This window comes from Athene noctua, chromosome 15, assembly GCF_965140245.1.
Source record: "Athene noctua chromosome 15, bAthNoc1.hap1.1, whole genome shotgun sequence".
Classification (NCBI taxonomy): Eukaryota; Metazoa; Chordata; class Aves; order Strigiformes; family Strigidae; genus Athene; species Athene noctua.
The window spans coordinates 3,156,911-3,172,174 of NC_134051.1; the positions used below are offsets into that span (position 1 = coordinate 3,156,911).

Sequence of the window (15,264 nt, forward strand, 5' to 3'; positions counted from 1 at the left end):
CACAAGCTGAGCGTACATTTGGGCAGAGGAGCTTTTGGTGTGAGATACAAGATTCACAGTTAAAAACTTTAGGGCAGATTGGGTCACCTCCCCCCCCTGATTTTAGAAGCCAAATCAGTCTATATGGAGTTGCTATTCACTAGCAGGATTTCCATCACCCTCCTCTCAGACAGAGCAGCTGAGCTTGGCCCATATTTCCAAACCCCTGTACCAGCTGGCTCTTGTGTAAGACCCTCCCAAGAGCCCAGGGTAAGTGAGATGCATGCTTTCCACAAAGCTACATAACTACAAAGTTTATTTTCTGACGTGATTTTCTAAGAAACCCATCTCAGGAGGCTCTGAGCAACAGTCCTGGTGTGCCTCGGTAAATGCAGACAAAACTCACACACCTCTGGACTGGGCGCTGTGTGCGAGAGCCAAATTCTTTGGCTGGCTGCACCATTTTCCAATGGGATGCTTTGAAAACAGATTTAAAAATCTGTGCTCCTGCAGGCCCTCTGTTAGTAACGCAGAGTCAGATTTTCATTGCAAAGAGCTTTTAAGCTAAGTTTAAGATGGAGGTTGTGATTCAACCTCTCTCTCTCCTACAAAGCGAAGCCCAGAGAAGCTAAGCAGCAGTGTTGCCTTACTGTAGGGAACATCATTTGGCCGGAGGACATGGGGGTCTACAGAACTTTGGGAAGCTAATGGGTGCAATCAGCTTTTCATTTTCCGCTGCTGATGTGGAAAGCTGCTGAGGCATTCACCGACACCTGGCAGAGCCATTTCCCCAACTTGACATGACCTGGGCAGGACAGCATTTGGCCAAGGGATTCTGAACAGCAAAAAGTCTGCTACTTGGGAGCCAAATATATGCCACAAATACTTTTCCCAACATCAGACACGTAAGATTCAGCTGGACAGGAGGCTGGGCCGTGTTGTATAGACCATGCTTTTGTCAAGAAAGGTTGGACTGGATGATCATTGAGGTCCCTTCCAACCTGGTATTCTATGGTACTCTGCAGGAAAACATGCTTCTGGAAGCCACAGACTTTAATCAAAGAAAGGTTAATAGTGAAAAAACAAAGCAGTTCAATAAGACAGACAGGTAAAGGTGTGAGCAAACACAAGCAAGCTTAAAACCAAAAGGCATCTGAAAGGACTAGTCAACCCCATGATACAGATACACACTGGCAAGTCCTGGCCCGGGAGATGCTGAGTGCACGGGACATCCCAGGAGGGGTCACTGACATTTTTGGTGGCAGTGGGATGTCAGCAGCCCAGCCACCCCCAGGGTCAGGCCTCTGAGTTTGTGCTGTCTGTACAGTATTTCCGAGCCCCCTTAGAACAGGTGACTGGACAACAGTAAATGCCAAATTGCTCATCTCTTCCCATTCCTGGAAAAAGAAAGTAATTGAAAAACATTCCTCCTACCCTCTAGGGCCGGTCTGGACCCAGCATAATCATTATCCAGCAGCAGTCAGTTCAGTTGCTCAGGCTTTGCACAGGGTAAGAGGTAAGAGCAGCTTTGTGGCACCTGGAAGAAGTGATGTGCCCTTTTCTGAGCTCTGCCCCCGCGCCTGGCTGCACTGAGCCCCATTCAGTGGGTCTTCCTCACCCCTGCCGGGAGGCAGAAACAGCTCGCCCGGCTGCGTGCTCCCCTGGGCGAGGTACAAACCCAAATCTAACAATAATCCAAACGGGAAAAGAAGCACAGAGGAGAAGCCACAAGCCAGCCTGGCAACTCTTTGGGTGCGTGCAGATATACTTGGCCTCTGGCTGCCTTGGTTGCTTGCCCGTTGAGTGGGTGAGCTCAACCACACTGCGCCTCAGGGCATCCCCACCTACCCCTTGTGGCAAGCTGCCACGCTCTGCGCCATATGCAGCCTTCCTGCCTCCTTCCTCCATCTCCTGGAGCACCGCTTGTCTTCCACAGGTCATCAGTGCTTACTGCCATAGCACGTTAGCAACCAAAATGGGTGCGTGCGAGGAGTTTTTCCTTTCCGCTGCCAATTCATTTCCCACCAGGAGTTGCAGAGAGACTTCTACTGGATGGATGTGCCAGGGAGGAGGTGGCAACCCAAGGGGAGGGATTGCAAACACATGTGCAAGAACTAAGCAGGAAAATGCAAACCCCACAGTGTTCCCTGAAGGCTCTTGGTTCTTGCATTAGTCCTCGGGTGAAGATATGGAGCTGTGGCGGGAAAATTTGACGTTATTCCTGTTTAGAGACTTTTGTAACATGGTTGTGTGTGATGTGACCTGTGTGTAACAGGGTGTGTGGTGATGTGACTGTTTACAAGTGATACCGTTCCTTGTATTCAAATCACAGGCAAAAAAAAAAAGTTCAGCCTGAAGCAGATATATCCTATAGTTCTTCAAGGTTTCATTACATTTAAATGCACTGGGGTGGCAGGACTTTGTTCAGAAAAACAGCATAATCTCAGAGAGCGATCAGCTAAGGACCTGCATGCACGCAATGATAATCCAAGGTAAGGGCTAGACCTGAAAGGCATGAGGAAATCCTCTGTTTCAAACAGACCTGCATTCTTTACTCTGGAGGTTTTGGAGGGTTTATCTGCAGCCTGTCTCCCTAGCAAGCCCCAGCAGCAAGTCTCCAGCAGAAACCACCATGAGCTGCGTGGCCATGTGCCGAGTGAGGCCCTCCTGGCAGAGGAAAGATGCTGCAGAACATGATCTTGTGGATAAGATCCAAAGAGAGAACAGCAGAGGGAAGATGGTGCCCTGACAGAGCAAGACTTGAACACTGGGAATGTAGGCAACCTGGGAGCTCCAGAATGATATTAAAGAAAAAGTTTAACTGATTGCAAAGCTCCTCTAGCCGAGTATTTTCTTGCCAGGAGCCTTCTGGACTCAGTTGGAGGCCCACCCTCAAGAAGAAATTCAAAATGAACACCAAAGCTGGTTTTTATCCAAGAGCACTTTCTATGATGCAGCACCAGCACAGACACACACACTGGGCATTTCTGCACAGTGGAATCAAAGGACAAGCGTGGATGAGTGACGTGTCCCTTCCAATGCAGGGCATCCCACCACATCAAGCTCTGGAGCACTGGTTTCCTGAAGTAATGGGTCCAGCATGCTTTGTAGCAACACTCTTCTATGGAAGATCTAGTTAACATCTTCAAAACTGCTGCTTCACCAGCAAAAAAGGAAGTCAGCCCTGACCTGCAGCAAAGCACAGGTGTGGGGATTTCACAGCAGTTCTTTCCTGTCAGCCCTGTGCAACCAGAATTGCCCAAACTCTACAAAGGGCTTTGGGAAGCTTGTAGAAAACAGACAGACAGCCAAAAAAAAAAAGTGATGACAAGTTTATATTGCTGCAGAAAGTCACAAGCACCTCATTCCAAAGAAAAAAAAGTATGTTCTTGTCTTCAACTCAAGCGTGTGGCTGGCAGGGGCCACTCCTGCCTTGCACATAGAGATGCACTGCCCAAGGCAGCAACACATCTCTGGTGTTATCCATCATCACAGAGACTCTGAGAGCTGCAGCAGCGGATGATCGTCCCAGCTTTTACTTTTTTTCCTTAGAAAGTAAGTATTGATGGGTTTTGTACCATCATATGAGCTCCCTACATGGGCTGGAAGGGCAACATTTGCCTGGTTTCAGACCCTAATGCAAGGAGTGCAGGAAAATGCTACAGCCTGCTTCTTGTTCCATGTATCCCTTAGGCTGTCTAGAGAAGGAAGGCTGCCACAGCTTGTGCAAATCCACTGAACATCATATCAAAGCCAAAAACACAAGCACAAAAGAGAAAGAAAAAAAGTCATCCAACAGGACCAAGGGTAAAGCTGCACAGTAGTTTTCTATACCAGAAAGTTCTGCAAGGAGCCACATCCCTAACAGGAGTGGGAATGTGATGCTGTCCTGGACACATGTGAAATGCAGACTGCTCTTCCATCTGCTGCCAGGCATTAGTGCCTCTGGATGGGAGGATGGGCACTAGACAGAGGTAGGCAATTCCTCTTCGACTTGAGCCGATTATCCTATTGTATCCAAAGTTCGCCAGGAACCCTCTCTTGCAGGCTGACCAGTGTGCAAACCCAAAGGAACCAACTCTCACACACAAAGCATAAGCGAAGACACTAAGCAACTGAAACTGGTTAAAACACTGCCATTGCTGTGCTGAGCGTTACCTGGGAGAGAGGAACGAGGCGCTACTAAAGCTGCTTTCCCCATTACACAAGCTGTCTGAGAACAGATCTGCTTCATTCCCTTCTCCATAATCCTCAAAATGCTCCTCTCCACTAATGACTGTAACGATGGAGTGGCTGAGGTCTGAGCCCAGGGGCAGGTCGTGCGGATGGGATCTGTGGGAACAGAGAAGATGATGTTAGAGGGTGGACATTGCAGCAGTCTTTCCAACTGTATCTAATACATCTGCTTTCCAAGCCATGGCTCCCATTTTGGCAGACTAGGCTAGCTCTTCCATACAGTGGCCATTCACCCTGTGCCTTGAAGGGGCAGCCCAAGCACCACCAGGAAGATGACAGCGATTTCTTTTTTTTTTTTCCCCACAACAAACCAATGTTTTTTCATGCAAGCTCCCCTGGCAGCTACAACACAGGATCTGCGGGCAGTCAGACTTGCAAGACAGTACCCAGGGTTGGTGGCAAGCCTGTGCACAGCATAGGTGCAACCAAAAGCACAGCAGAGAAAGAGCTTAGCATGTCCCAAACACAGCCTAAATATGTTTTGAGTTACGTTGTCAGGCTATGTGCTGGGCCCACGCTTGCTTATTGCTGCATAATCCTATCAAGAGCCCAGTGCCAGGGTTGAACACTAACTCCCCCCTCCCCATGACACAAATCCCAGTGGTTTACAGGCAGCTCCCAAACCTGGCAGCAACAGACCCCCTGGCAAGACAAAGCAGCCCTTTCCCTGCTCCTGCTGCAGAACACTGTATGTGCTCACAACGATCTTGGAGGGGGGAGTGCTGTTTCATGTGCTTTTAACACTGGATCCAGGAGGCTGTACTGTGTTAAGCCTCAGCCCAAACCCTGAACACACCCAGCATAGGTCCTGGGATGTCCTTTGCTTTGGAGTGGACACTGCTCAGCCCAGAAGTCATCATTTCTGTAAGCATCTTTTCATGTGTGCAGCACTGTATGAAGTCAAGCCACACGACAGCATGCACCCACTCTCAGAGGAGTTCCCTGTCCAGGACCACAGAGATTTTAAAATTAAACTGGGGGGAAAAGGCAGTGGGTATTTGTAAGAATCAGGCTGTGAAAGCAGCCCACATGTCTGAGCCACAGGTATGTGTTTTGGGGGGGACTAGCACTGCTCTCCTCTCCAAAATCCAATGGTGAAAAAACCAGATAGTATTATTATAAAAACTGATATTTCAAGGCTATGTCCCCATCTTCATCCACTTGCTACGAGAGATAAAATGAGGGTATGACTAGATTGCTGTATTAAATCAGAAAGAAAAAAGATTACAGATAAGCCATTTATGACAAAACCCTGCAATGTCTGAAGGATTTGCCCTTATCCTGCTAATAAAAGCATGTCAACCCTCCAGTCAAAACAGCAGCAGATCTCTATTTAACCACAGACAAGTCCAGTCCAGCTTGTGGGCATCTGCACATCCTCCTCGTGCACTCGAGAAGCTCCGTCTTCCCACAGCGGGATCCATCAGCAACCCATCCTCCCTGGCAGTGAGTCAGACGCTGCACCCAGCAGACCACTGCCGAGAGCATCGGAAATCTCTCCAGGAATAGAAGGCAGGGGGTGGAATTTTTAACTCGCATGCAAAACGCAAGCCTAAATCTCTAAATTTGGGGCTGTGGTTTGACAAGCACTGTAGAGAAGCAGATCTGATCAGGCACCTGGAAACCCTCAGCCAGGGATGCTTCAGGCAATAAATAGTACAAGTGTTTCATACATGCCTTTTGGGGCTCTGGCAGTTTCAATATCCAGAGTCCAACTTATCTTTACTACACACAGCCTAAATAACCACATAAGCTCAAACCATCTAAGGTATGTTGAGCTTTAACAGCTACTGAAAAGCACTGTTGAAGCTTTGATTCAGTCCACCAGCTGCGCTGGTCAGACCACACTTACCAACTGTCCCCTGGAAGAGCTCTGGGCACTAGAGGTGTAAAACCGTTCTCCTGCCTGGGGTATGAATGCACCAAACCCAGCCCTCAACAACTTACGAATAGACTTCCAGAGGTTTTCATCTCAAGCCTTCCAAATATTTAAGCCAAATTAACTTTTTCCTCGATTATTTTTTTGGCTACCTGGAATTTGCACACATGGAAGCACACCTGGCAACAGACACGACTATGCTTGGACAGAGCACCCAAAGGACATCCGACCTTCTCAAGCACACACTGGGAGTAGCAGGGAAGCCTCAAGAACAACCTAATCTTAAAAAAATTCCCGAAGTTTTTTGTACCTACAGGCAGGTGAATCCGAGGCACGTAATTTTCCCCAGAGGACGAGAGCATATGCTGGCTGCCATGGCCCCTCCAGGACCCTCCGCTCGGTAGTCAGGGAGTTCAGCAACCAATTATTTAACTGTCACTAAGCTGAACGTGCTTGGGTGAGGAGAGTCTAGCTAGGTAATCTCATTTCTGCTCTAATCCACAGCACCCTTTCATCCCCGGAGCCGAGCGCCCGGCAGCACTGACCACTCACCAGATCTGACATTCCCAGATGTGATTTTGGGGTGGGAGGGAAGCCTGGTGCTTTCTAAAAGCAATGGGAGCTGTAAGCACGCACCAAAGCACCAAGCCTGGGTGATGTGTTTTTTGGCCAGAAAAAATTTTGTGCGTTAACAGACCTTAAGGATGTTTCTAGCGGTTTCAGTGCAGACCGGTGCTCTTGGGTCACTATTAAAGGAGTTATTCTCTCCTCTCCTGCCCGCCAGCATCCCAGTTTCACCCTGAAAACCACTTTTCCTGCAAAATCTAGGAAGTGAGGTGGGCCCAGGAGCAGTTTTGCCAGCAGCACTTCAGACCTGGGGAAGATGATCTTAGCTCACGCTTCTGTGCTTCAGGCATGAGTTTAAAACTAGTTATTACAGGAGGTGGTTGTACATCAAAGGGCACATGCATGTTTAGGTAAAACAAGAATACGTTGAGTTCCCCTCCTGACTTGAAAATTATATGTTGCGTTTCTGGCTTAAGTGATAGATTAAAAACTGCAAGTATTTCAGGTGTTTGGATCATCTGAGAACTTATTTTAGAGGTTAAAGATGCTAATGAGGGTACAGAAGTTCTCCCAAGGCAAGCAACAATTAACTCAAAGAGATTGCCAGGCCAAGTGCCAAAACAGCCTACACATGGTGCAGTCTAATTATTATTATTATTATTATTCTTAAGAAGAGCTATTTTGGTCTTGCATGAAGTTACAAATACAAAGAACAAACCAACCAGTTTCAGCAAGACAGACTCAGCCCACTTTATTTAAATCCTCAGGCTGAGTCCCCCTCAGTCCTCATCTGCTCCCAGTTTGCCAGTTTCCTGCCCCTCATGGTGAGTTTTTCTCCTGGCCATTCCCACTCACCCATGCTCTGGCTCCTCAATAGGATCCGTGAACTCCGAGTGCACGGTGGAATCAATGGCACTGTCCGTTTCGACTTCGTCATGCATCTCGTGATGTACTAGTGTGCTGGTGTCTTCATCCGTGAAGGTTTCGCACTCGCTGTACGTGCTCTCTGAGCCCATGTAAGCACTGTCAGTCACCTCATTTGCCTGTTAAAAAACACAAGAGGAAAAAAATTAAGATAGTATAGCTATCCGGTTTCATCACAGAGCAGGACAAAACACAGATGGGGCAGCTAATTACTGCTGCATTGCATTTATCAGCACAGAAATCCAACCTCCTAAAACCATACCCACATCCAGGTGCTTCTCTGTCTCCAGGTCCAAGGACCGGGTGCTGCCCCGGGGTGCACCACAGCCTTTGGGACATGCATGCTTTGCAACAGCAGCATTTGGAAAACAGATTACAGAAATATATATATTAAGAGTTGGAGGGAGATTTTGTTGTGAGCAAGTATAGATTTGTCAAGTCCAGGAGGGATTAACCCACTGCTTACTCAGCAGTTCTGACCACCGTTGCTTTCACCCACTCCATTTTAAGAGGACACGTTATTAATCCGAATTTTCTGCAAAAAACACCATTCCAAACTACCAGTTAGCCCTTAAAGCACTTCTTCCCCAGTCTAGTGATAGGAGGGCACCTTCCATCCCTCAAGAAAAAATAAGCTGGTTTATAAATCTTCATTACAGCATCTATAACTTGCAGGGACTGCATCAGCAGGAGACTCAAATCTCTGCACTTCAGCTAGAACAGCATCTCAAATAACTTGCACTACCTCCCCACACCTGTAACCTGCAGGCTCTGGGAAAGCAGCATGATCTGTTTTTTAAGACACCATCCTAGATCATGAAGGACTGGATTTTCCTCCCGGTTCTGCCCCTTAGGCAGGTGTTCATCTTCGCTTCTGCCTGCTTGCTCGTACGTGTGGGCAGGGATGCTCCTCCCCGGACACGCGCTGCTGAGCCTCAAACCACCCCCATGTTTGGAGGAGAGCCGTGGCAGCACTAGAAGAAACACCCTCCTAAATCAAAAGCTCTGTTACCCGTCAAAGTGCCAGCTCATCTCCCAGCATTTATGGGATTTCCCCAGTGCACCTCAGAATAAATCAAATAATTTTTGGCTCTGGGATCTCAATCGTGGTGGGATCTGTCAGTGTTGGCGCTGAGCTCCAGCTGATCCCCTGTCACCAGAGGTGTCAGGCGGAGGGACGGGAGCCCTCCTGCCTGGCCTTGAGAGAAAAAGATGCTCGTGAAAAGCCATTTGCTCCATCTGAAGTTCACCCAACAGGACCAAACTCGCTCTGTTACTGACCGCACCCCCTCCAGCATGGCAGCAGGGCAAAGCAGCAGCATTTTGAACACAGGCATCAATGTCAATGCAAACCTCTCTTCCTCTGCTAGACAGCACACAGAGCAGCTTTCAGTGCTTTTTCCAAGAACTTTCAAGAAAATGAGATTTCTCAAAGCAGCCGGAAAGAAAACACACAGACATACTGTCCTTGCAAGCTTTTTGAATGAAAGCTGCCCATTCAAAGCAGGGTATGCACATGGCAGGATGAAGAGTCCTGCTCATTGCTGCAGACACCTATTTCCCGGTAGAAGAGCAGCTTTTAGAGCACTTGCTGTATTTGTACAGCAGGAGAGCACCAGACCAAGAGAGACAAACGTCCCGCTGCTGTTGTGTTGCCTTGACTTCACAAATGCTGCTCTTGCCAGCCTTATTCTCCTCTTTCGGGTAAATACTCCACACCCCAAAGAACTTCTGCAGCTTTCACTGGCACGAAGCGGCTCAAGATACAACCAACACCTCATTTTGTTTCACAAATTCCCAAGCTGCCTCAACATGTGTGAGGCCAGAAAGGGATAGCAAGAACTTGTATGGGCACTCTGAAAACTTTGAAGGGATGGATGGAGAACTGCTCAACAGTAGTTCCTATTCTATATGGACAGTGAGGAGCAGAGCAAAGTGACCAAGTCAGTGCCGTGGCTGTGCTCCCTGCTGAGCGCTCTCACCAGCCCCTGTGCCAACCGAGCGCACTCAGCTGGATGATGGAGACAGAGACACAAGAGCCCCTCCTGGAAGCTTGGCTCAGCTTTCACAGACCCACGCTGACCTACAGATACCCGCACCAATTCTAGGAAATGACCCTGAAGTTAAACATGACAAACTTTCACAAATCTGGAGTCTGAAGTCAGCATCAGGAGAAGATGGGGTTGTTCAAGTGAACTTGATTCAGTAGAGGAAAGGCTGCTGTGTCCAAGATCATTCCTAGCACAGAAGAAGACAGCTTTCACTACATTTTGAGATAAAAACAAAAGCCTCTAAAACCCCTACCCACTTTAAAAAGCATAAATCCATCAAGACTACTTATAAACCTAAAGCTAGGGACTTGCTTAAGTGCTTTACTGGATTTATGCTGCACTTCCTAGAAACACCAGTCACAACACAAGCAGGAGGAGGACGAGGGAGATTTGGAAGTGGAATCTTGATCTGCCAGCTTGCTCACGGACACACAAGGACATTGTGCTGTCCCCAAGCTGAGCCCAGCAGGTCTCCAGCCTCCAGAGGATGGCGTGCTTGGGCAATTGGAGTGTTTTTCCAAGCTATTTATAGTGTACACAAAGTTTAGGAGAGGCCAGGCTTCAGCATTTTGGATAATGTTGTGTTGTGGTATCGGTGATGTTTTGCCTTGGGGGGGGGAAAAAAATAAATCTCTAGCCCACACCACTCATCCCCAGCGCTCGCAGCTGCAATCACACTTTGGTGCTGGACTGGCATAGCTCGGCCAGGTGGGAAGCAGCAGGGACCTGAAGCAGCAGAGAGGGCCTAAGAGATGACAACAGCAGCCATCTACATCTGCATGCTTCAGAGGGATATTTTTTGCCTGTTTGAAAGAGATTTAATGCCAAACTGCAAATAACTTCCCTTGAAAGCTCCAAAGTAAATGCTGCTGGGGTTTTTTTGGGTTTTGATTGGGTTTTTTTTTGTGGGGTTTTTTTAAATAAAAAAAAAAAATCCCTTCCCACCGGAACAGCTTAAATTTAAGCATACACTGAAGTATTATAATGAGCATAAAGACAACTATTGCAAAGGAAAAAAAACAACAAAACAAAACACTCCAAACCGTAAGTAATTTGATTAAAAACCCTGTTGTTAGCATCACTGACACACTCAACATGAAGCATAACCAGGAGCTGAACAGTTCAGGGCATCAGTGCCCTCAGTTTGATGATTTATCTATCAGGTTGTTACAAAACATCTTATTGACAGGAAATACCAAGTATGGACTGGCTGAATGAGGGACCAACCTTTTAGAGCTAGAAGCAGCCACCAGAACAGCACATTAACCATCTTTCTTCAGCCACACCAAGAATGTGCAGCAATCTATTTTTTTTTTTAAAGAAAAATATTACCTGTACACAATTTGCAAATTTTCTTTGTATTTAGCAAAGACAAAAAATATTTTTCTTCTAACACTAGCCTAGATGAGGTTTCAAATGCAAGAGCCCTATTAAAATTAAACCTACATGGTCAATAAGTTAAGAGGCAGTTGAAACTGTAAACAAAATCCTTCTCCAGAGCACAAGCGTGGAGAACTTTGCTTTACATTTCATCACAGATTAAGTAACTAAACCTCAAGAAAAGATTCAAGGAGAAGATAGGCACAACAAGGGGACTTAGGTAAGGTATTACCAAATGCCTGAGCAAGCAAAGCAAAACCAAGCCCCCCTGCCCTGGGCAAAGGTGCAGCCGCAGGTCGCAGAAAACTTTATGGCCTCACAAGCAGCTGGTTTGTGCACTGACCCTTTAAACCTCCCTGACAACTCTCTTATTTGGCCAAGTTTGCCTTTCTGTGAGCAGGCAGAAAGTAAACACACTTTTCCCAGGTTAAAAAACCCCATGATACACTTAAAAGATGTCCATGGGGTTGGGACAGCCAGGCCAGGCTACAACTGCCTGGGGGACTTCCCAGGAATGTCTCCTCCACGTTCAGAATGGGGTTGCTGTCACCAGCATCAGTGTATTTTAAGTTTTTATCAGATAAAACGTGCCCTTAGATGCTTCAGGTAAACCTCAGATCTTAAAACTGCGACAGATGCACACACAGAGCCCCTGAAACAGGTTCATGGTTTGACTGAAGTTCCCACAGGCATCTCCCCCAGTGCCAGACCCAGATGCCCTGCCTGAGCGGGACACTGGCTATCCAATGTTCAAAGGTGTTCGGCAAAACACCAGGGATTTGAAAGCCTGGCAGTGAGCCCTCCTGCTTCTAGAAGGAAATATATGGATGAAATCAGCATCGGGGCGACATAATGGTCATATTCACCATATTCTCCCTGATAAAACAGGCGAGACGATCAACCACCTTTAGGAGATTTCAGCAGCAGTTCATCAATTCCTTGAGTAAAGACTGTCTGATTAAGTGTTGTAAAGTGCTGTAAAAAGGCATTGATTAAAAAAGCTGATGGAGTATGAGAAGAAACAAGACTGTTGGGAGTCACCTGCAAAGTCTGGTCAGAGACAAGTTAAGCTTTGATCTGTGACGGACAGAAGCTTTAGCCCAAGCTTTGGTAAGGTGTTGCCTTGGAGAGGGGGGAAAAGTCTGGCTCCCAGAGAGGCTCCCCCCGGGCATTTTCTGCAGGGCAGGTCCCTGATGTGTGCCTGGAGCTGTCCTGGCATCCCAGAGCTCTGCTGTCCTTGGCCACAAACACTGTGAAACTCGGAAAAGGAAGGGAGGGGAGAGGAAAAGGAAAAACAACTCTGTTTTCTCAGCAAGTGTAAGCCTATTTATGATGAACACCAGTTCTGACTGCACACAAGGGGAGACAGACTGGCTACGAAAACCACTCTCCAAAGACACCCTCGCCTGCTGACTGCGGCCAGGGCCCCAGTGCCAGTGCCAGGCTGGGAACACTGCCCTGCCCAGAGCCGAGCCAACACCAGCCCTGCAAACACCTGTGGACCCCCAACACCACATCTGTGGGACAGCCTCTGTCTGAAAGCGGAGATGAAGAGCATCCCCCCTGCTGGGTGCAGCATCCTCAGGGGCAGCCTGAGGGAGACACAAGCCTGCCCAGTCTAGCAGTAGGCAACCTCTGCTTAAATGGGCTTTAAATCACTTTAAAGCCAGAGAGAAGGGAGGTAAATTGTGTATATAGTCCCATGTGAGTCTGCATTAATAAAACCACCCTCCAAAGCCCTGCAGTGCCCCATGGCAGCTCAGCCTCCAGGCACCAGCAGCCAGAAACCCATAACATCACCGAGCAATCCCACACCAGGGGCCCAGCACCAGCAGCAAGGCACTGACTTCTTGGCCACAGTATTTGCCTCTTCCCAAGTATGTGGGCGATGTCTACTTTTCAGAGAAGCCAGGCAGCCTGCACTCAGCCTAGAGCGAAGGCAACTTTGACAACACAGCACTGAGAGTTCAGAGGCTTCTATGCTCACTAATACCCCTAAACCTCAAGGCCAGGCAAGAGAATCACATTGCATCTGTTGGGGCAAATCAAAAGCACCCAACCCAAAAAAACCCACATCAAAACTAAAAAACAAAATCACAAGACACCAGATCTTTCAGACTACCCTCAGCACCCTGAAAGCCTGCAGCTACCATTCCTCTTGGTCCACTTCCCCCAAGAAGACCCAAGCAGAGAGGACTATGAAGATACCATCACATGCACACATCCCATGGACTTTATCAAGGAAAGACCACTCCTAAATATGTTGCACATGCCAGCACACTCGATAAGAAAACAGCAAGCAGCCGAGTGAGGTGGATGCCCAACCTGCCTCTTCCTGGCACCTCCAGGGCTGAATGCCGTCCCCAGGACTGAAGACCTGCCTCCCTCTAGAAACGCAATCCTTCCTCATTTCATGTTAGCACTCAAAACCCACCTGCGGACACATTGCTTCCTCACCCAAGTCAAATCCAGCTCCAGGAGCTGCTGGCTGCTTCTGCAAGGCAGGAGGGAAGCAAAGTCCAGGAGATGCCGGGCGCGAGGCTTACCGACTCAGCACCGGTCCCGAACAGAGCGCCTTTTGTTCCCGACCTCCCAGCCTCCTCGATAAGGAGAGGTGAGCTAACACACACTTCCTTGCCGTGTGACTGCAGCCCTCCTGGTTACGTGAATACCAAAATAAAAGCACGCCTTCAAAGCCCCATGCAATGGCCAGCCCTGCTCCAGGTGCACACGCTTTCTTTTCCCATGAAACTATGACCAATTAAAAAGGTTACTTTTGAAGAGGGCCTATAGAGCTTCCAGGGTTTATCTCATCCTTCCTGATATTTCTGGTGAATATTTAAGTGCTAAATGACAAATTCCTTCCTTATAGCCACAAATAGAAAAATGAATAAAGCTTGTCTTGATCACTAGGGGAAGATCAGGAGCACTTTGCTACTGATAAGCAATTGCAATCACCGTTTGGGTGACTCAGACAGCAATCTGTGATGACAATAACGAGTCATGGGTGATAACTGAGTTTACAAACACACCAACCCCACCGCTGCCCGAGCTCTGTATTGCCCTCATCCAACAGCTGCTTTCTGCAAAAGCCAGTGGAGCCAGTGCCACAGGGTGACCTGATCCGCAGGATCCTCCCCCTCCCTTCCCCACAGCAGCCACTGATGTACAAAGTCCTCAACAGTGCATGGTTTGCCCAGAGCCGTAAGTTTTGCAGGTTTTGTCTTTTTCCATTTCCTCTCTACAGAAACTTCACATACTTCACTAACTCCCTTAGTCATGCCTGTCTAGCATAAACAAACTTACTTCCTTCCATTACGGTCACAAATCTCATTTTCCCATTTTCTCCGGGTTATCCTTGCTCTCCTCTAGGCCACATCCTTCCTGAAGCACAGTGCCCTGAGCAGGACATACTACTCAGCAACACCGACTGGAAGAATCTTGCACCTTGATAACCAGTTGACCTTCTGTGCTGAGTCCAAAACATGCAAGGATTCCTGCTAATGAGCACAGCAGCAGGACAGTTATGCTTTAACCCAAGCTCTCCTCCTTGATCTGTCCAGATCTGCTACTCAACCAAGCAGGTTGCAGCCCTTTTGCTCTCCCAGCTCTTCTGGGTGTGCTCCAAGACCTCAGGGAAGGTCTAGCACCACTGCGAGAAGCCCCATGTCGGATACCCCTAAAGCTAATTAGGAAACCCCAACCACTGCCAGTTTCAATTTTCAAACTCTTATTGAGATGCCTTTGTTTCCAACGCTGCTTGGCCCGCCCGCAGCCTCCTGATGCTGCTGTTCGTGCGCCCCAGCCTGCCCTGTGCTCTGCAGCCCAGCTCCCACATTTCTCTGTCCCATGCACTGCACTTGCTGTTCAAGATAAGGCTTCAAGGTCTTTGTTTTCCAAACTCCTGCCGACCTATTTTTGTGCAAGACAAACACTCCAACTACAATGTTTTCCAACCAGCAAAGAAATTTCTCACCATAATCTTGAACTAGAGTCCTGCTTTCAGGGATATTCATGCCTGATTTACACTCCCATCCTTTCCTCTAAGCAGTACTGAGTCTATACAATACATTAATTTCCTAGGTATTTTCAGGCTTTTTGTTACCAAGTTATCACCACGGACTGATTTTGGAGTTCAGTCCACCAGTTTCAGTAATTTGATACTGTATTTTTTGTACCTGATCAACAAATAGAGACTGATCACCTGTTTGCTGTGAAAGTGTGCTCCGCACGCGTGAGCGGGATGTG

The 15,264-nt window shown here is 47.9% G+C and overlaps 1 protein-coding gene across 3 annotated transcripts in view; it reads right to left on the reverse strand.

Annotated features, from left to right (window-relative positions):
* Positions 1-15,264, reverse strand: part of RAB11FIP3 (RAB11 family interacting protein 3) — an 80,498-nt gene that overhangs the window by 18,496 nt on the left and 46,738 nt on the right. For 2 of the 3 annotated variants that reach the window (XM_074919625.1, XM_074919624.1), the window contains exons 4-5: positions 7,517-7,704; positions 4,138-4,311 (exon numbers count right to left, since the gene is read on the reverse strand). In XM_074919625.1, the coding sequence (XP_074775726.1) occupies positions 4,138-4,311; positions 7,517-7,704 (362 nt within the window). Of the gene's footprint in view, positions 1-4,137; positions 4,312-6,408; positions 6,522-7,516; positions 7,705-15,264 lie in introns of those variants that run through there. The other variant, XM_074919626.1, reaches the window with a different exon arrangement.